The sequence below is a fragment of the Podarcis tiliguerta genome, assembly GCF_965153285.1.
Source record: "Podarcis tiliguerta genome assembly, chromosome: 6".
Taxonomy (NCBI): domain Eukaryota; kingdom Metazoa; phylum Chordata; class Lepidosauria; order Squamata; family Lacertidae; genus Podarcis; species Podarcis tiliguerta.
Window position 1 is genome coordinate 50,135,627 of NC_139539.1, and position 19,949 is coordinate 50,155,575.

A 19,949-nucleotide genomic window follows, 5' to 3' on the forward strand; every position below is an offset into this window, starting at 1 on the left:
CTCAATTTTTGGATTATTAATATAAGATTTAGAACGTAGAATGGTTTGGTGGTGCTTTGTGTGCCGCTTATGTGCTGCTTACTTCTTACTGGTCCACATTCTCCATAAGCAGTGCAGGTTTAATTGTGACTTGCATGTTTTTCTTTCAGACAAAGTTGAAGGCATTGGAACAAATTTAAAGAGAAGGAACAAGACATCTTAGGCTACATACTAGCTTACTCTACTGGCAATCATTGCAAGACTTTATTAAGTTTATGAAGAATGTCCATCCTGTAGCCTAATACCTCAAGTGGCCACCTGTTTTATTAGTGGTTATGGTAAAGTATATTAATGTGGCTGACATCTTGGCAGTGAATGAGGGATAATCACCTGCTTGAAGCAGCCATGCTATTTTGATTTAAAAAACAACCCAGGTGTCACTTCCTTACTTGGAAACTGCACAAACATTGGCTGCTGTGCACCTAAACCTGCATCAGTTCTCCGGACTGAGTATTTTCCATATCTTCTTTATACCATTCCTAAGTAGTGGTTTAATTCTAGCACCCATGAGCCTCTCACCCTTATATCATCTCTCCCCAACAGAATCCTACTTTAACCTGGGCTCTTCTTCCAGCTGAGTTAATGTAATGTGCCTGACACACAAATGAGACATTTTGCATCAAACACAAGCCTGATTCAATTTTTTAGTTTGTCAAAGCAGATCTATTTTAAGTTCCACCCTTTGTCTTCCCTCCAACAAGCCTGCACTCTGCTTGACTCCCACAAAATTTGCTAGGAGGCTCATCCTCTCAAAACTATTTCCAGTCTGACACAGTAGACATAAATGCTTTAGTGCAGGGGTCAGCAAACCTTTTCAGCAGGGGGCCCGTCCACTGTTCCTCAGACCTTGTGGGGGGGGGGGGGGCTGGACTATACATTGGGGGGGGGGGGGGATGAACGAATTCCTGTGCCGCACAAATAACCCAGAGCTGCATTTTAAATTAAAAGGACACATTCTACTCATGTAAAAACACGCTGATTTCTGGACCGTCCGCAGGCCAGATTTAGGTGATTGGGCTGGATCAGGCCCCCCGGCCTTAGTTTGCTTACCCATGGTTTAGTGCTTCCTCAGACTTGCAGTTTCAAACTAAATCCAGGAAGAAATGCCACCAACATTTAGGCCCCATATCTGCTCAGTATCTAGGCCACAATTTTCTAACCACAAAAAAATGCTACTTTGCTTCCTAAACCCTTACAAACCAGACATTTACAAGTCAGTACATCAACTGAAAGCCAGCCTGGCACTGCTGTTGTAGAACTGGCTAGGAGGCAGATGCAACCATCTTTAGGTCTGCTGATGGAGACAATAGGTATTTATGCATGAATATGGCTGAATTTTATCAAAAGGCAGTGTTAAATGTTTGAGTAATCTTTATTGAATACAAAAGTTGCCAAAAGTGAAAAAATACATTATATACAAAACCCACTGGCCTTGGGAGGGAGTGTCCAATATTAAAACTATATCATACAGCACTTTGAACTGTTTCAACTTGTGGCCTTTCCTCTGCCTGTAAAAAAAAAAAAAAAAAAAAAAAGAGTAATTTAGGACATGCATTTGTTTTATCTGACCAGTTAAATACAGCTCTTGAAAGCATTCAACACACTTATGTACAATTGATTACTTAAATGTAGCATGGCTGCTGCTGCCTCTTGACAGAAGCCATTAACCAAATTACGCTTAGATAATCTGTCTTAAATCCCTTTCTCTATTTCTGATAATGTAAAGAATTAGGACTCCTACATAAATAGTACTTTAAGCATCCAAGAGATACATACTGCATTCTGCAAGTATACAAAACTAGTCTAGCAGGTTTAAGTTTAGACAGATTCCAACATGCATTTTGACACAAGCAAATTTCCAACTTTAAGTGGTCTGGGAGGGAAGACCAACAAGCAATTAAAGGCAGGCAGGAAAGATGAGCTTGGGAAATGGAAAATATACAGAAGACTCCTGACTCGACAGCCCACCTCCTCTTCCTTTTTCTCTGCAACCACATTTCCACTGGGGGTAGCATCACCACCACCATTGACAGCCGGTTCTGGTTTAGATTTCTTAGCTTCATTATCTCCCTGTTGAGTTTCTTCCTCGGGTTTCCTCTGAAGACAAAATTGTTTAGTCTTCACCAAGTACAATTTCAAATGTAAAGTATTAATAAAGAATATCTAGTGCTATTATGCATTTACTAATAATAAGCTGCCAACTGAACTGTGCTTTAAAACTGTTCTGGGCTACAGCAAAGGTTACAAGGTGCATATTGCTGCTTCAGCTATTGGAAAGTTGTCCTCCAATACTGAAAGCAATCTAGTTCTGGGTTACCTAACAGTCTACACATAGCTCTCAAAATCAGAAGGCAGACTGTAGAAGAGAGAGATCAAATATATGGAGAGATTTTGTTAAGAGGGTATCTTTATTTTTGCCATTCTGTTAACATTGTATCTTTTCTCCTTTCCAATTAGATGCTATCAATAGACGGGCAGCCACTGTTGCATATAAAAAGATTTCTCTTATATTTTTCGGAATGTCTCTACCCAAGATTCCTAACAGAGAGGCTTCTGGTTTCTTTAAAAATGTTAATTTGAATGTTTTTTCATCTCATCATAAATATTCCAAAAATTTTGGACTTTTCTGCATGTCCACCACATATGGTAAAAATCTCCCATTTTTTCCCCACACTTCCAACACTTATTCAAACTATTTTTATACATTTGAGATTTTTGATGGTGTAAGGTACCACCAAAACTGCATTTTCATCATATTTTCTTTGATGGTGTGACATGCAGTAAAGTTCATGTTAATTTTCCAGAGTGATTCCCATTCTCTCATCATAATGGGACATCCGATATCCTGCGCCCATCTAATCATGACCACCTTCACCTTCTCGACTTCCCAGTCAAGGAGGAGTCAGTACATCCTTGTGATAATCTTGGTGTCATTATTTAACAGCACTATTTCAAATTTAGAGGGCTCATTGGCAAATTCATTTTATTTGTCCTGTCTGAATGTCTCAAAAAGTTGATGATACACAGACTATGTGGAAATGGCTCAATTAACAAATAGGTTAAGAGGTAACACCAAACAATCTTTTTCTCAAAAATGGGAAATGTTTAAGAGATACTTACAAAAAAATAACAGTGACATATTATCTATGGTAGTATTTGAATGACCCTTGTGTACATAAAGTATTAAGTAATAAAGGAAAATTGGTATGCTAGGTTGTAAGAAAGTATTAAAAAATATTGTATTAATTGTAAGGTAATAATTATAAGTACATTCAATATCACAAATGTCAACTATATTGGGAAATCTATATTTATTTTACTTAAATTTGTTGTTGTTTTACTTTATTTTATGTACCATTATATGATTTTAGCTTAGCTGATACCTAAGTGGAATTAGGTTAAATTAACATTCTAAGTTAAACAAATTTAAGAATATGTATATATTGTATGTATGTGTGAAGTTAAATTTGTAATGACATTAATGAATTTCAATAAAGAATTTTTTTCATTAAAAAAAAAGGGGGGGTATCTTAAGATACAAATAGTTTGCTTGTTTTAGACTGCCTTTGCTATTTTAACCAATTCTCCTTTCCACTTGAAATATGGGAACCCAGCTCAGCCTGGCTGTGACATTCAGTTTATATGGATTTCATGCTACCTGTAAACTCTGAATCTCTACCCTGGACAATTTTGCAGGTCCCCAACACATCTAAATTCTCAAGTGCCTGCAGGACCCACACAATTAAGCTTTGAAATTAAACCAGGGCGAGTCAGATGAGCACAGCACAGCACAAAACCATCAAAAGCTACCAAGTGCGCTAGATGGTTCTCAGGCTGATTGGCTCCCAGTGGAGAAGATATTATGCAGGATTTCTAAAATTTGTAGAAGCAGAATGATTGAAGCTTTTAAGTGATGGCTTAAGTCAGACATAGGCAAACTTGGCCCTCCAGATGTTTTGGGACGACAACTCCCATCATCCCTGACCACTGTTCCTGTTAGCTAGGGATGGTGGGAGCTGTAGTCCCAAAACATCTGGAGGGCCAAGTTTGCCTACACCTGGTTCAAGTACTGCAAGCCAGTGGTTACCTATTTTTGTTAGTTGTATGGGACACAAACCTTTTTTCTGACAAGATGGGAGATGTCTGTAATACACTGAGGAGCTCCATCAGTTTTTTGCCCAGCTGGGATCTGTTACAAAACAGAAGGCAAAATATGAAATACTATAGAAACAGCAAAATTAAACTGCTTGCTTTAGGGATTAGTATCACTTACAGCTGAAGCTGGATTGCTTTCAGTTGCCTGTGGAAAACTAGAAGATGATCCACCAACCTGGAAACAAAGAGATCTATCAGTCTAAAAGTCACTATTAAAAGCCTACTGGGACTAAACTATAAACATGTACAATGAAGAGCACATCGGTTTTGAAGAACAATTTATAAAATTTAAGGTGTAATGAGAAGCAATAATGAGGAAGCTGGTCTGCAGTTAATTTTTCAAGCTCCCAATGTTTTTTAAGACCACAAGAGAAGTAATCAGGTGTCTCATCTGTAGTGTGTGAACCCCCAAGCTATTTTGCAGTTGCTATCTGCAGTCTTGCTTTAAGAATAAGGGACATATTCAAGCCTGCATTTCCACTGATGCAACAACTTCCATTCCTATAACAGTGCTTCATCTACTGTCACCTCCAGCTAACTATCTTCAAAATCAGCTCAAGAGTTTGGGCAATCCTCCAGATCAAATTTTACATGTCATCTTATCATTAATTATTCAATGTAAGGTCTTTGAACTCAGGGCTTCCAAAGTCATCTCCTACCCCCCCCCCCCAAAAAAGTAAAAATTTAGCATTTTCCACTATAAAACTAAGTATCAATGGCATCCTTTCTTCCCATTTACAGCTGTGTATCTCAGCTTAATTTATTTTGCTATCTGCTCCTCTCTAGCACAAGTTCACAAAAAACGGTAGTAGTAAGCCTAGGACTCACCAAAGTTGCTTTCAGAGCCAGTTCGGCTATTCTTGCGCTCTTTTGAGACTCCTTTGAATCTTCTATCTTCTCTTTAATTTCAGGAAGCAGTCCCTCGAGTTCTACAATTTCCTTCTCATCCTCAGCTGCTCCCTCCCCTTTTGTTTTTAGTCGCTCAGTCAACATCGCTAAAAAGGTGATATTTAGGTGATATTAGTACTTTTAGAGCCATTTACTCATCAGTTTTGGGCTTTGTCCCAGTGTATGTTAAAACAGATTCTCAAGGATCAGCAGCAGCTGCCAAATTTCTTGCAGTGTTTGCTAGCTGACACATTAGCTCTCTGAACACCTCTTCATGAAGAAACTAGCTCTGCAGCTTTCCCAACACTGTACATTTGGAGCTTGGAGGACACAGTAACGGTAATGCTTAACTAAAACTGCATGAAGAACTGCACTTCACTTACCCAGTCTTTTATCAATGACTTCCATCGATTTACTATACTGCAACACTGCTTCATCATACTGATTATCATAGTGAAAGGCCAACCCTAGATGATAATGAGTCTCTGCAAGCAAGCGGTCATGGGCCTCTAAGTACTTCTGCTGAAGAGCCAGGCAAGAACGGAACTCTTCTATAGCTTGAGAGTAGTTTTCTGCACAATAAAAACAGAAAGTAAAGCACAGGACTTTCATATGAAGGTAGAAATTTGTACAAAGCAGAATTCAATCATAGTGTAGAAAAAAGGTTTTCAATCAAGTTTTATAACCTGTCGTGATTCCAGCATCAATTTTTGAATAATATAGGACATTTTACATTTAATATAGTCTGCAGAGACTGGTGGAAACAGTGGCTAGAAAGCATATCTGGCTTGCTCAACATAGTTCAACAGCTGAGAACAAATGAGGAGACTGCAAGCTTCCTTCCCATGCCTTTCCCCTTATTCATCAGCTACATCCTGGTTTGGTTAAACTCCAATTAGCCATTATATTCAAAACAGGGAACTATAGTTTAAGTTCCTGGTTAGTAGACAGACAAAGTTGCATTTAGGAACCAGGCAGAGGGCCTTCTTGGTAATGATGCCGTCCCTGTGGAATGCCTTCCCTTCAGATGTCAAGGAAATAAACAACTATCTTACTTTTAGAAGACATCTGAAGGTAGCCCTGCTTAGGGAAGTTTCTAAGGATTGATGTTTTCAGATATGTTGTAAGCCACCCAGAGTGGCCAGATGGACAGGGTATTAATAAAATTAGTGTAATTATTATTATTAGGCAGAATAGCTAACTGAAATTTAATTACCATTTAACCAGGGTGTAAACACTGAGAAAGGACCAAGGCGAGGGGCCTCTATTCGTTCTTCAAGGCTTCTAAGCTATGCTTTAATAAGCAGGGAATCATGCATCTGAACTAGGCCACAGTAGAATAAAAGTAACCAATCTACCAGCATACTTCCCAATAGTGTAGGTAACTGTATTATAACGAAGTACAGTATGAGGTGTCCAAAATAAAAGGCTTAGTTGATAAACTCTGAGCTAGTTGATAAAGTCTGAGCAGCTTTGAAAATATGAATACTGTAAAGTGAATACAAAATATATTACTGACAGTTTATATAATATGTAATGGACATGCAAAAACTAAAATATCATATGCAGTGGAAATATGAATAATAGTATCAGAAATTAATCCACTGCATGCCTAAGCAACTTTAAGGTAGTTACCAGATTCGATGCTAACTTCTCCTAGTTTTAGGTGAGCCTGAGCAACAAGGAGCTGAGCTTCTTTCGTGTCCTGTCTAGATCAAGAAGGCAGAGTCAGCAAGATTGTCATAACACCTTTAGTTGTATAAAAAGGCATTATTTGTCAGAACTCCCAGACATACCTTTTGTATATTACTTTTGCTAACTCCAGCATATCCCAAGCCAGTTCTAAGTTTCCAACATCGTCTTCTTCACTCTCCTAAAGCAAAGTTATTTGAAAGTCAAAGAAAAGGATAGAAAGGCAATCGCTAAGGATCTTGGCAGACCACTTGATTTTTCTGCTTGTTGTAGCAACTGTAGTGCCCCGTGCTAGATGCTCCATGATTCCAATTGTATTTTTACAGACATAACACAGACCTCCTGAATGAAGCTTGTGGACTACTGGTGGTTGATGGACCAACTTAGGAACTCCTGCCTTAAAGCAGGCAACTGAAGAAACCAGTCACCATAGGAAACAAATATATAAACTTTAGAAAAGAAACATCATACCCCTTCCACAAACTCCTATGCTGAAGCGTTTGTTAGCAAAATTTAGCACTTTATATTAGGGAAATCAGCACTTCTTCCTTACAAAGGCGCCAGTGCTATTGCAGGGAGTCTTGAACACAGCAGAGGAAGCTCTATTAATGTCCCTTTCCTTTAAGTTGCTCAATACAGTGTGCATGGTTCTCTCTCTCCCCATTTTATCCTCACAGCTCTGAGGTAAGACTAAGAGACAGTAAGGTCCAAAGCCAGTCAGTGAGCTTCATGGCTAAGTGGGGATTTGAACCCTGGTCTTCCAGACCCTGCCTAGTACCATAGTCTTCACCGCAATGCTTCTGCCAGTTCCAGAACCTAGTGTAATGAAAGCTCATCTTCTGGTAGACAAAGAGAAGATTTGGAAGCACAGGTTCTGCAGAAAGACCAATGGCTAGCTAATGATTCAAGTCAAGATTTGTGGACTGTGATTAACTGCTTGACAAAAAGGATTTACAAACAGCTTTAGAGGATTATCTATTTTCCTCCTGTATTAGTTTTGAACTGCTTGTCCTTCACATTGTATCTCACTTCTCTTATGAATTGGCTGTTCAGCCAGTAAATCCTTCACAAGCAGAATTAAAACCAATGTTTGGAAAGTGCAATCAATTTTGCATTGAACACTACATATTCCTTGTCAGTAAATGTGATTCAGAGTAACCCTACTCATATTCATTCTACATTGTAATTATAATATAGAATTATAATTAGTGGCAATTATAATTCTTGCTCCAAAAGCACTTTGCATGTCATTTCAGTTCTTGCCCAGGTCTTTCCTGAGGCTTCCCTGATGAACAGCTCAGCTTATCAGCTGGGTAGCTTCCTCATGTTTGACCTCACTGTCTTCATAGTTTGAATAGCAGGAAAAAATGCAGTGCCCAGTTCTTTAATGTTAAGGCAAAAAAGGAGATGTCACAAGAGGACATACTTTCAGTTGAGTTAAAAATTGGTTGACTGCAGAGACTTCAGAAGGTGGTGTACTGTTGCAAAAAAGCTGCTTCAATAGCAGTTTTTTAAAACAATAGCAAGCTTCTGATAATTAAGCAGATACCATGCACATTATCAGGCACAGCCCTTTCCCTTTCTGTAGCAAATCACTATTGCTGTGATATGAGGCAGAGGAGATGCAACCTGTTCCCAATTTCCTGTAGGTTTTGGAGGCCTGCTTTTGGGCTTTTAAACAACTGTAATAAAAGACACTCAACAGGTTTAGAGAAGGTGGGAATGGTTACAGAAATTAGTTTAACCATGGGTGCGGTACTAGACGGAGACCACAATGCTTCACTGAAACTAGTTTATGAGTTTCAATGTATGAATGCATTGTGTCAGTAGACAAGAGATTTTGATAGCAGAGGGGACAAGGAAAGAAGGGGGGAGCAGAGAGAAGGATAAGGGCTATTTTTTAAGAATGGAGAACGAACAAGCATCTAGAAGGAAAAACAGGCTAAAGTTTTAACAGACTAAAATGTTAAAATGCTGCTTTGAACCAGAGTATTCAAAGCCACACCCCTACTATAATCTTGAACCTTCAGAAGGAACTGCCTACTTCAGTCTTCCTATGCTCTAGAAAACATACGTAATCGGGAATAGTTTCCATGAAAACAATGTTCCTTTCTCCATGACAGAAACATTGAACCAGCTCTTTAACAGGCTTGAATGCTCATTTTTATACTTCACCTTTTCTTCAACTGTAGAGTCATTTTCTTTATCCTCTTCGACTGCAGAGTCATTTTCTTTATCCTCTTCAACTGCAGAGTCATTTTCTTTATCCTCTTCAACTGCAGAGTCATTTTCTTTATCCTCTTCAACTTTATCTTCCTCTTCTGATCCTTCCATCTCTACAATAATAGTTTCTTATTAATATACAACCAACTGTTTATACATCCATTTTACTTGACTATTTGTTTTATTCAGCTGTGAAATTCTTCCACCACTATTACACTTCCAACCTATGTGTTCATGAGGGTTGGCTTGGTAGGTTTCTGTGCAATCTGCAACATGTGTTTATACAAAGCTTTGAGGGGGAGCTACATAGATTAAAATATTCAGCGTTAGGATATTCTTTCTCCTTTATGCTGCTTGCATGGCACCCCCTGGCATGTCAGTTAAAAAGAATTTGAACAAGTTTTAATACTTTTACAGCTTCCCCATAGAAGTTTTGTTTTCATAGTAACAGGGGAGACAAAGAGAAGAGCTTTAAAACTGCACTCCTTAGAAGTAGTCGCATTTCATAGTTAAGATAAAACAGAAATATTAATATTTCTAGTTAAGTGTCATTGCATGGCTTCTTAGGGAAACTGACAGGTATGTACTATTGGGTGTCAGGCACAGAAACTTACATAAACTATGGGATAGCTCAGACACCTATTCTGCAGTGTCAGGGAACATATACCCTCTTATGGAGCAAGAAATCTGACTTCCTACCAGCTATTCAGTAATCCAGATGCCCAGCAAGCACAATCTCAAACTGCCTTATGCTCAACAGCCTTCATGTAACAACTACTACAGAAGCCAAGGGGAAAAGTATTGCTGTAAACACCGGACTTCAAACTAGAACAGGGATGGCTATCTTGTATTCTTCTAGATGTTGCTAAACCACAACTCCCACCAGCTCCAGCCAACGTGGCCAAAATAATTAGGGATTATGGAGTTTTAGTTCAGCAGTATCTAGAGGGTCATGCTTTTAAGCTACTCTTGGACTAGAAATGCATAGAACGAGGCTCCAGTTGCCAGAGCAAACTTGCCACTGTACTGTATCCCTATTATTTATTGCTATTAGTCACTTTTTTCAAATAGGAACACAAAGTGACTAAATATTTGTTAAACAGTTGTTTTATGCGAAGGTTTATCAGATTTACAACTATTTCACTACTTAGAATCTCACTTGTAAACAAACATTTTCAAGGTATTATAAGGTAGTTAAACAGCAATGCTAAAGCAAGAGAAGCAGGACATGAAAGCTGTGGTGTCTATTACCTGCACTTGTTTCTAGTTATAGGCCTCAAAGCATGATAGGTTTTAGGTTGTTTAATACAGGTCATTAAGCCAGCACCCTCGTGTTGCTGTATTTTTGTGGATCTGGTTGTCAATATATATTCTAGTACTATGCTTTTAATTGTTCAGAGTTAATCTTGCATTCACATAAAAACATGCAGTGAACATCCATTCAGTGTTCTCTATGAGCCATTGCTTTCTATATTTGCTGCTCATGCAAACCAGTCCCCAAAAAAGCCAATAATTTATTGCTCAACTTGTTAGTTTTGTTTCAATTCAACTGTTCCTTGCAGCTTCAAAATTCTCCTTGGGTGGATTCATCCCTGTGGCACAGAGAATTCTGAATGGATTAGTCTTACTAAGGGTTAGCTCTCTAAATAGATCCACCCACAAGTGTCTTCTATCCCTGTTACCTTCGCCCTCTCCCATCTCGTCATCCTTTTCTTCTTCCTTTTCTACCTTAGGAGCAACTTCAGCTTTTTCTTCTGGTTGTATTTCATGTGACTGCTTGATGCTCCCTGAAGGAGTAGTTTCATTTGGAGCTGAAGGTTCTCCTTCTCTTGAATCCAATGTTTCTTCCTTCTCTTTCAAGTTCACCACCACCTGTTCTGTGGCAGGCTTCATGTCCTCTGTCTTTTCAGCAGTAGCTTTAGCTGGTTGTTCTTTTTCTGCCTGCCCTTCAACTTTCTCAACAGCTGTCATTAATTCTCTCTCTAACTCACCTGAAGCTTTTACCAATTCCTCTACTATTGGATTCTTTTCTACAATTGCGTCTGCCTGCTTTTCTACCTCCTCTTCTCTCCTCTCTTGAGCTGCTATCTCAACTACCTTCTCTTTCCCAGGTGCTTCCCCTGCAGCCACTTCTTTTTCTAAAGTAGTATCTCCCCCAGCTGCTTCTGCAACCTCTTCTATTACTGGATTAACTTTCACAGCAGCATCTTCCGAAACCACCACTTTGTGTACAGCAGCATCTTCCCTAGCCTCTTCTACCACCACTGGCTTATCTTCTCCAGCTGTCCCTTCTGCATCCACTGGCTTCTCTTCCCTAGCAGCACCATCTTCTAATGCTACCTCAGTAGTTACTTCATTGATGTTTTGTTCTTCCGTAGTTGCCTCTACCTGCTTTTCTGCCTTCTCTTGCTCTTCCTTTTTCTCCACAACAGTGATATCTTCTCCACCCAGAGTTGCTGCTTTTTCTTTTTCTTCCTTAGCTACTTCTTCTTCCTCAACCTCTTCCATTTCAACATCCTTCGGTTGCATCTCCACTCCTGTATGCACCAGAGACTCTTCAGGATTTTTTCTGGATTCATCTTTTTCCCCCATGGCATTATATACCTGCTCTCTTAATTCCTCCCTTGCTTCTTCTACATGTTTAAGGAAGATCAAGCACAAACAAACCTTCGAATTTAGTGATAAACATTCATGATCTTCACATCCCACCCTCCATCCCACTGATGTCTTGCTTCAAAGTTACAGGAATCAATACAATCCTTTTGGACCCTTAAACTGAGAACAAGTGCCTTCCATAACAGGGCTTGCAAGGAGTTGCGCTTAAGCAATGAGTTGTAGGCCAGCATAGTAACAGCCAAGCAAGAGATGCCAAGCTTTGTCTAGACAAGACATTGCACTGGATTGCAGAGGAAGATGCTACGAACTGAGGGACAGGGCAAGTATTGAAAATTAGACAAACTATCCACTTTCTTAAGTGAACATGGCCTATTGTCACAACATGATCTTCACAGCATCAAACCTTATTAGATGCCACTGCCCAAAAGATCTAGGCCACAATGCGCTATACACTAAACAGTTTTGCAATAAGCAGTAATACTGGGAGTTACTATTCAGTTTGTTCACAGAACCTTTGCCCAATTAGTTCATGGTTCTAGAAACAATTAGCTGACTGTCCTTAAGATCTTGAAGCATAGAAACCAATGCTTTACTAAGAAACAAAGTGAGGCCCACATGGTTCAAAACAATGCTTTAATCTATAGGTTTGTAGACACAGTGGCCTTGTTAAAAGGCAGGTTTTTAAGTTTTTTAAACAAGTTTTTGATCAATTTTATCATTAAAAAGACTTTTAGAGAGTCTTTTTAGTTGCGGTTTAAGATTCAAACTACTTGATAATAATAAAATGACCCTTGTCTAGTATCCACTTGGAACACACACAGCTTGGCATCTCTATCATGAGTTAAGACAGCACTACATACCATCTATATTATCAGCACTTTCTACCATTGAGTCTTCTGTTTTTTCTTCCTCTTCTTCCACCTGCACTCCTTCCAAGGCATTTCCCAGCACACCATTTTCCATTCTAGAAGATGTAAGTAGGCATTGCTGTTATCTTTTCCCTCACCAGTTTTAGCATTCAAAGCAAGAACTCAAGGCTGTATTGATGTAGCATAAGAACACCAGTTAACAGATCCTGCTCCAGGCATCCTGGAAGCAAATACATATTTGGTTGACAAGGAAGAGCAACCAAAGTTTGTTGACCTGATTATGTAGCTCTAGAATGGCTGCCACTATTCTGAGAAAAGGTTACAAAAGGTAACTTCAGTTCTGTGTGCAGGAGAAACTGGTGAAGTGGATTCCAGTCCATGTAAAATTATATTAACTTTCCTAATCTAGATTAACTATTCAAACCACCAAGTGGCCCAAAGCAGGTCACATTAACTTACCTTGCCAATTCCAGAAGTGATTTCCCGTAAAAAAAGTAAGCTTCTGCACACTCATTTCCAGTTTCACCATACTTATTAGCCCTAAAAAGAGATTACCAGAGTGGATTAATATAAGTCATGTTTCCCATTTACACAAGCGGCGAAAATTGTGGAAACCTTTGGGGGAAAGTTTATTTCCAAGGTTTGATGGCTCATAACACCACTTTTTTTTTAGTAATACCATAAAATTATGTATCAAAGGAAACATAATTTAATGAAGAATGTAATGCAACAAGGTTTGTTCAATTATCTGTATCCTATCAAAAGTTAGAGCCAAATAATCAGTAAAATGAATGCTTTAGAGAGCCAATCAGGTGTCATTATTTAGGAAATGATGGCTCATAACATCACTTTTTTGGGGAATAATACCATAAAATTATATATCAATGGAAAGATAATTTAATGAAGAATGCAATTCAATAACTTTTATGAAGGATTATTTATTACAACAGAAATAAGGAGGACATTTGTCAGTGTGCTGTGATTGCTATCAAGTTGGTTGCGTTTTGTTGTGTTTTTTGTTCTTTCATTTAGTCAGCTTGTAAACCCAGTCAGATAGGTGACATATAAATAAGTTGTTGTTTGTTATGGTGGTGAAAGCAGAGTCAAGCAGAAAGCAACAACACTGGAAGGAAGACACACACAATTGTCCAGTGTTCACATTCCTGTATTTTTGTACTTTATCTCAAACAGTCATGGCTACTGGTCATAATGGAATATTTTAACGACTTTCCCCCTATAGGTTAACAAAAATGGAATCTTATAAAAGGTGTAGACTCCAACAAATAGGAAAAAACCTGGTTGTACCAAATAACAGGCATTTAGTTTTAAGGCAGCATTTAGATGTCAGATTTGCCCCAGTGTTCAACAAATATATGAAGTAATACACTAGTGGCCAAAATTGTTGTATTTCCAAGGTTTGATGGCTCATAACGCCACTTTTTTGAGTAATACAATAAAATTATATATTAATGGAAAGATAATTTAATGAAGAATGTAATGGAACAAGTTTTGTTCAATTATCTGTACTCTATCAAGCATTATAGCCAAATAACCAGAAAAAGCGTTTAGAGAGCCAATCAGGTGTCATATTGTTTTGGCAATGATGGCTCATAAACCACCTTTTCTGAAGTAATACCATAACATTATGTATCAATGGAAAGATAATTTAATGAAGAATGCAATGCAATAACTTATTATTGAGCAGACTAGAGATCATTTTCATTCAGTGGAACTAAACATTTATGTTTGCTAGTTGGACTGTAAATAATCATTTGAAAAAATGATTGAACTGGCTCTTGATTTAAATAGGAAGCCTCTGTTAACTATGTAGCTGGTAGAGAAACTACTTCATTTTAAAGAATAACTGTAGCAAACATGCTTTGGTTAAGATATAATATTGACAGCACGGTTATTTGAGAATTTATTACATTTAAAATTCCAGAAAATCCAAACCAAGTTTTAAAATCTATTTAAAAATACACCTTTTTAATCTACCTGCAGATTATATCCCCTGCCCTTTCCACATAGTATCAGGAAGTATTAAAATGGACAATATTTTATTCAACAGAAATACTGACACATACATACACAGGCCATATGGCTTGAGAAAAAGTTTTGTCCAAATTATTTGGGGGTGGGGAGACATACTTTGGAAGTTCTCCTGAATTCCATCTTTTCACTGGAGTGGCTTCCACTGCTAGGTGGTTATGCCCAGTTAAGTCTGGTTACTGGACCAGGATAACCTAGTGTCAGTTGCCTAAGCTCTAGCATGGAGTCTTGGAAACTAAATACAGTATCTAAAAAATACTCCAGTACCAATCATCTCAGTCCCTACAGTAAGCAGGTGATGCCTTGGTGATACAACCACCAGATCTGCTTGGTTTGCACTGACCCACAACAGGGCTTTTTTGGTGTTAGTTCTCTTTCCAGTGAGCTGTGCCTATTGCCATTATTAACTTTCATGAGAAATTTGAAAATATTCCTGGTTATGCAGGAATTTGGTGGCCGAATTTCCTGGCAACCTTGAGATCACTGGATGGAATAATTATTTTTTTTTAAAAAAAAACTAATTGTTTTTATAATGTTCTAACACTTTTAGAATGTTTCTGCTTTGCTTTCTGAAGTGTGGATCTGTTTGCCACCCTGGGGTTCCTCATGGGGAATATAAATTCAATAACTAAGTAAACAAATAATGTGCTAAAGTTACTTTCATTCATTTTCCAAAACAGGAGCTGTGTTAAAAAAAAAAATCTTCTACATACAGTGAACCCTCTGGATACTGATTTAATTTGTTCTGGGGGTCCATGTGCACCCCAAAAAATCCATAACCAGAGGCGCCACTTCTGTGCATGTGCAAGCGGCGTAACACAGAAAAATACTTCCAGGTTTGCCACGTTCGTGACCTGAAGGTTACATATCCAGAGAGGTACGAAACTCAAGGGTCCACTGAACTTGAGAGTAACCCTGTAAAACCCAGTGGGGTTTACTTTTCGGTAGATCTACATAGAATAAAGAATTCTAATTTGGGAAAGAAAAAAATGAAGCAGTCTTTATTGCAGATATTAATTCAGAATACTTGTTTCTGGCTCTGTGCACCACTAGCATGCAGTTCTCCACTGACTACCCCCAAGAGAATGCAGCCCATAACAGAAAGAAAAAAGGTTGTTATCCATAAGATAGGCTAAATTCCCTTCATCAAATGAAAATTCAACTGAAAGAATAAATCTCATTACTTACAACAGAGAAGCAGCTTCCTGAAATGCATTAACAGCAGCTGGAATATCTCCCATTACCAGATTTTTCTGCCCCAAGCCGAGGTATTTCTTGGCTTCTGCATCCACATCCATACTAGAAAAATAGAAACAAGGTTCTAGTTACAGGTAGGTAGCCGTATTGGTCTGCCATAGTCGAAACATAATAAAAAAATTCCTCCCAGTAGCACCTTAGAGACCAACTAAGTTACGTTATTGGTATGAGCTTTCGTGTACATGCACACTTCAGGTAAACTAACTTAGTTGGTCTCTAAGGTGCTACTGGAAGAAACCAGGTTGTTAGCCATAGCTGTTAGAAGCAAGGTTGGTCATTATTTACCTTTTTTACTATAGTAAATCAAGAGTGTCAGTGTTTAAAAACTGCTCGTTTCATTCATCTATTCCAATCAATGTAACTAGTAAAGGTAAAGGTAAAGGTACCCCTGCCCGTACGGGCCAGTCTTGACAGACTCTAGGGTTGTGCGCCCATCTCACTCAAAGAGGCCGGGGGCCAGTGCTGTCCGAAGACACCGGGTCACGTGGCCAGCGTGACATCGCTGCTCTGGCGAGCCAGAGCCGCACACGGAAACACCGTTTACCTTCCCGCTAGTAAGCGGTCCCTATTTATCTACTTGCACCCGAGAGTGCTTTCGAACTGCTAGGTTGGCAGGCGCTGGGACCGAACAGCGGGAGCGCACCCCGCCGCGGGGATTCGAACCGCCGACCTTTCGATCGGCAAGCCCTAGGCGCTGAGGCTTTTACCCACAGCGCCACCCGCGTCCCTAGTAGTAGGGACTAGTAGTAGCTGACTATTACAGGAAGATCGTTACACTACTCTATTTCAAACACACATACACTATTCTTACATCTAATTATATCTTACCTCTCAGTTTTGTCAGCGGAAGTAGAAGGAGCAGCAGATTCTTCCGCCATTCTGAAACTGAAAATTCTAAAGTTAGAATACTTAGGAATGTAACTGTATAAGAATACTTAGGAATGTTACTGTAACGTTACAGTAACTGTAATGTATGCTTTATAAATAGAATTATAGCAAATTAAGAGTAAGGACCATCAATGGTACATTATGCCCTACATAGGCTGCTGATGCAAATAACTATCAGCTGGCTCCTTCATGTATGCCACAACCTTTCCCTGTTAAGTCAAAAAGCTCCCAATCAAACAGCCTGTGCACTGTTCAAGAGGCATGCTACAGTCACAGAAAATTATTTAAGAGTTTCAATTTCATTTTGAAGGAACTTTAAAGGATTTTTGTACAGATGCCATTCTGTCAGTAGTAGAAGGTATACAAAGTGCCAGTTGAAATTACAGCCCTCCTAACTAGTATATTTATATGGACTCCTCACACAGGCTTGTTACCAATGTAAAGAGCATACTCCAGGAACAAAAGTTGCTGCTCTCGTGGAGTTTCAGTACCAGTATCCTTGACAAACCAATTTCCAAAATTCTTCAGGCAAAACAATGTGCTTTAAATGCATGCTGGATGCATTTTAAATCATTTGACAGGTCTAGCAAAGCATAAATTCAATAAATATTGGAAACAATGAGCAGTATTACAGTGACTTAGAAGTCCTCCTCTGCTATATTGCTGAGGGACCACAGTCCCTTAAACGACACTTGCTCCATAAGGGGAGGTGTAAAAACAAATCAAGTCTGTTATAGTACTGTATAGGCTACACCACACCACACAAGGGCTGTACAGGTCTTTTATCAATATCCAGATGACTCTTGGCTAGGGAACTATCACTATGCGAGTTTCTAGACTCTTACAAGTTACAATCTCTCCAGCAGAAAATAATAATGAAGGCCAATTAGTCCTAAGGCGAGTAACAGAATAGCGCTTCAAGGAACGCTCCCGTTTCTTTAAGTGTTCACTCGTTAACTGTGGTGAGATGAGAAAACGTCGACGGACAATTCCTTCCAAAAACTACAGTAAAGAAGGCATTTTCCAATTCACCCCGCAGTTCCGCTGCAACCAGCTACTTTTCGGTACCACAAATGAATTAACCCAGAGTAGACCCGACAAGCCTTAAGCACCCCCACCCACCTTGGAGCGCACGAAAAATATACCAGAATACTAATATGCTCGGTTTATCGAACGAGTTAAAAGGCAGAGCGTTAAAAGCCGCTCTTAACTCCTCCCCCGGAGCCGCCAACGACGCTAAGAAAGTTCTCTCTGGGAGAAAGACGTTTACCTCAGCAGACAATGGGGTTCGTTTCCCGCCTCCGCCCCTCCCCTCGTCAGATCTTTTGGCGCCGAATCTCAACGGCCTCTTTCTACAGGCCGAGGCTGCCTACCACGTGACGCGGCTCTTTCCCCCCCTCTCCCCCCCGCCCCCTTATCCCTCCCTCCCTCCTTTGCGCGCGCCGGATTGATGGGCCTTGAAAATGGCGGCCTAAACTCCGAGTCGGGTCACGTGGCGTCTCGGTTTTTAAGGCGAACCGCCACCTCCGCCCCCCACGCCGTGAGAAAACGGCATGCACCAAACCGCCGGTGGGAGTAATAGGAGGTGAAAGGATGGAGGGGGGGGGGGAGAGAATGAAACAAAACGCCACGAGGTAAAGAGGACCAGAATATGCCGCCGAAAGCGAAGCTGAGGGAGAACAAATTATACGAAGGAATACCTGTGTGGCCGCCGCCCCCATTACTCGAACAAACAACTCGGCGTTCCCTTCGTCCTTACCCAGTTCCCGAAAAGACAAAACCTGAGCCGAACCCCGCCAGCGGCGGCGGCGGCGCCAAAGGTGATGGCAGCCCCACAACTCACCTCAAGACCCCGACGGAGTGACAACAATCAGCCGAGAAACGCAGCCCACCGCCCCTCCAGATGCTTTTATAGCCCCCTGAGGACACGCCCCAGCAGCGCGAGGCACGCTCTCAAGGCAAAGGAACTACGACTCCCAGCATGCCTCGCGCCTCCCTGTGAGGTCTTTCGGGAAGCCGGAACTCGTCCTGAGGCGAGTTGAAAATAACCGCAACCCCCTTCCCCAAAAACCCAACGGGACGAAAGTCAGAGAAACCCTCGAGCATGTTGGAAACGTCGCCTCACTCCCTCTGTCCCCCTGTTTGCTGTTTCGGGAAACGTAGTCCGCGGACTCGGAGTAAACCTAGACCACTACTTTTGTAGCATGCCGGAAAATGTAGTTCCAAGTCAGAGTGCTTGTAGTCCGTAGACGGTAGAAGAGCATACTGGGAAAGGCTGCGAAATAAATAGCATCCGTTCAGAGACCTATTAGCTCTGCGGGCGGCTCAAGACAAGAGTTAGAAACTGTCTTAACCCTCTGACCTCTTTAACTGCTCTGACACGGATCATCTAGTGTCTGCTGGGCAACCCCCTTCCTCCAGCGTTTTTTATAAGACCATTTGTGTTTATGTATCTTTAAATACCAAGGTCCTGGATCACACCACGCATGCTTCAGGTGTGACGAATGAACACAACACAGGGCAGCTCCCGATCCCACAGAGTTCCGTGCATCAAAGTAAAGAGTGTGACTGGGAGCGGGTGGAAGTGGCGCGACTCACCTGACCCTCATCTCTGACGCCGGGGTCTCTACCGGCAGAGGGCAGGGTTAGCCTGGCAATGCAGTGGTGTCCCCAAGTGCACCTCGCAGGCTTTGGCTTAGAGGGAAATGGAAACCATTCGCTCAGGCTAGGAAAAAATAAAGCACTGCGAGTGGAGGAAACAACGCACATAGGATAATACCTATCCAGGTCTTCCCTACTGAGATGTGTGCATACTGGATATGTCATATTTCAAGCCCAGCAGACTGGGCTTAGAAAGTGATCGACCCAAAGATTAAGCTTCGTAGCTTTGTGAGGATTTGGGACCTATTTATCTGCGGTTCTCTTATTTTTCAAGCCTTGGTTCCCAGGCTATAATTCCCATCCTCCTTGACAATTGGCTAAGCTGGCTGAGCAATACTTACCTGCTGCATCACTAGCTCTCAATAACGTTGCTATTGATAAAAGATTGTATCTGAACATGTGCAGGCTATGTAGTCTCTCTAACAAGTATGCTTAGGATTGCAGCATTAGAAATTAACCTTACTGGTGCATGCCAGTAGCTAATTAAGACCAAGAAACTGACAAAACGTCAAATGCTGCAACATTTTTTCTGGTTCAGTACCAGCCTTATAAGAATGGCCTATTGTGTTCATTAGGCTTTCTTCCAAGGTCCACAATCTCCCTATGCAAAGT

The 19,949-nt window shown here is 40.3% G+C and overlaps 2 protein-coding genes across 22 annotated transcripts in view; one reads left to right on the forward strand and one right to left on the reverse strand.

Annotated features, from left to right (window-relative positions):
- The window catches only part of CCDC17 (coiled-coil domain containing 17), a 29,205-nt gene extending 27,744 nt beyond the window's left edge, over window positions 1-1,461 (forward strand). For 7 of the 8 annotated variants that reach the window (XM_083446040.1, XM_083446042.1, XM_083446041.1 and 4 more), the window contains one exon: window positions 150-1,461. In XM_083446040.1, the coding sequence (XP_083302166.1) occupies window positions 150-179 (30 nt within the window). In that variant the 3' untranslated portion in view covers window positions 180-1,461. The remainder of the gene's footprint in view (window positions 1-149) is intronic. The other variant, XM_083446043.1, reaches the window with a different exon arrangement.
- Window positions 1,393-18,830, reverse strand: NASP (nuclear autoantigenic sperm protein). Of its 14 annotated transcripts, none has more exons than XR_014512599.1 (15): window positions 17,822-17,953; window positions 16,617-16,673; window positions 15,720-15,830; window positions 12,942-13,022; window positions 12,474-12,577; window positions 10,680-11,630; window positions 8,950-9,110; window positions 6,879-6,955; window positions 6,718-6,791; window positions 5,466-5,654; window positions 5,023-5,189; window positions 4,313-4,369; window positions 4,097-4,228; window positions 2,008-3,977; window positions 1,393-1,547 (listed from the first exon to the last, which is right to left on the reverse strand). XR_014512599.1 is itself a non-coding variant. In XM_083446064.1 (15 exons), exons 2-15 carry the CDS (start codon window positions 16,664-16,666, stop codon window positions 1,503-1,505), a joined length of 2,172 nt encoding a protein of 723 aa, XP_083302190.1. In that variant the 5' UTR covers window positions 16,667-16,673; window positions 18,520-18,830; the 3' UTR covers window positions 1,393-1,502. The 14 variants fall into 14 exon arrangements, 13 of the variants coding, with proteins under 13 accessions (XP_083302190.1, XP_083302200.1, XP_083302196.1 ...); XM_083446064.1 differs by lacking the exon at window positions 17,822-17,953 and adding an exon at window positions 18,520-18,830 and having other exon boundaries at window positions 2,008-2,136; window positions 4,157-4,228; window positions 10,680-11,534; XM_083446074.1 differs by lacking the exon at window positions 17,822-17,953 and adding an exon at window positions 18,520-18,830 and having other exon boundaries at window positions 2,008-2,157; window positions 4,157-4,228; window positions 10,680-11,534.
- Window positions 18,831-19,949: the final 1,119 nt, after the last annotated feature.

Excerpts from the sequence above, each read along its gene's own strand:
- NASP (XM_083446063.1), bottom strand. The coding sequence starts at position 16,666 with ATGGCGGAAGAATCTGCTGCTCCTTCTACTTCCGCTGACAAAACTGAG. Across the intron at positions 4,370-5,022 it reads TGGCTCTGAAAGCAACTTTG|GTTGGTGGATCATCTTCTAG; the intron begins GTGAGTCCTAGG and ends CTTTGTTTCCAG. Across the intron at positions 1,548-2,007 it reads CAGAGAAAAAGGAAGAGGAG|GCAGAGGAAAGGCCACAAGT; the intron begins GTGGGCTGTCGA and ends TTTTTTTTACAG.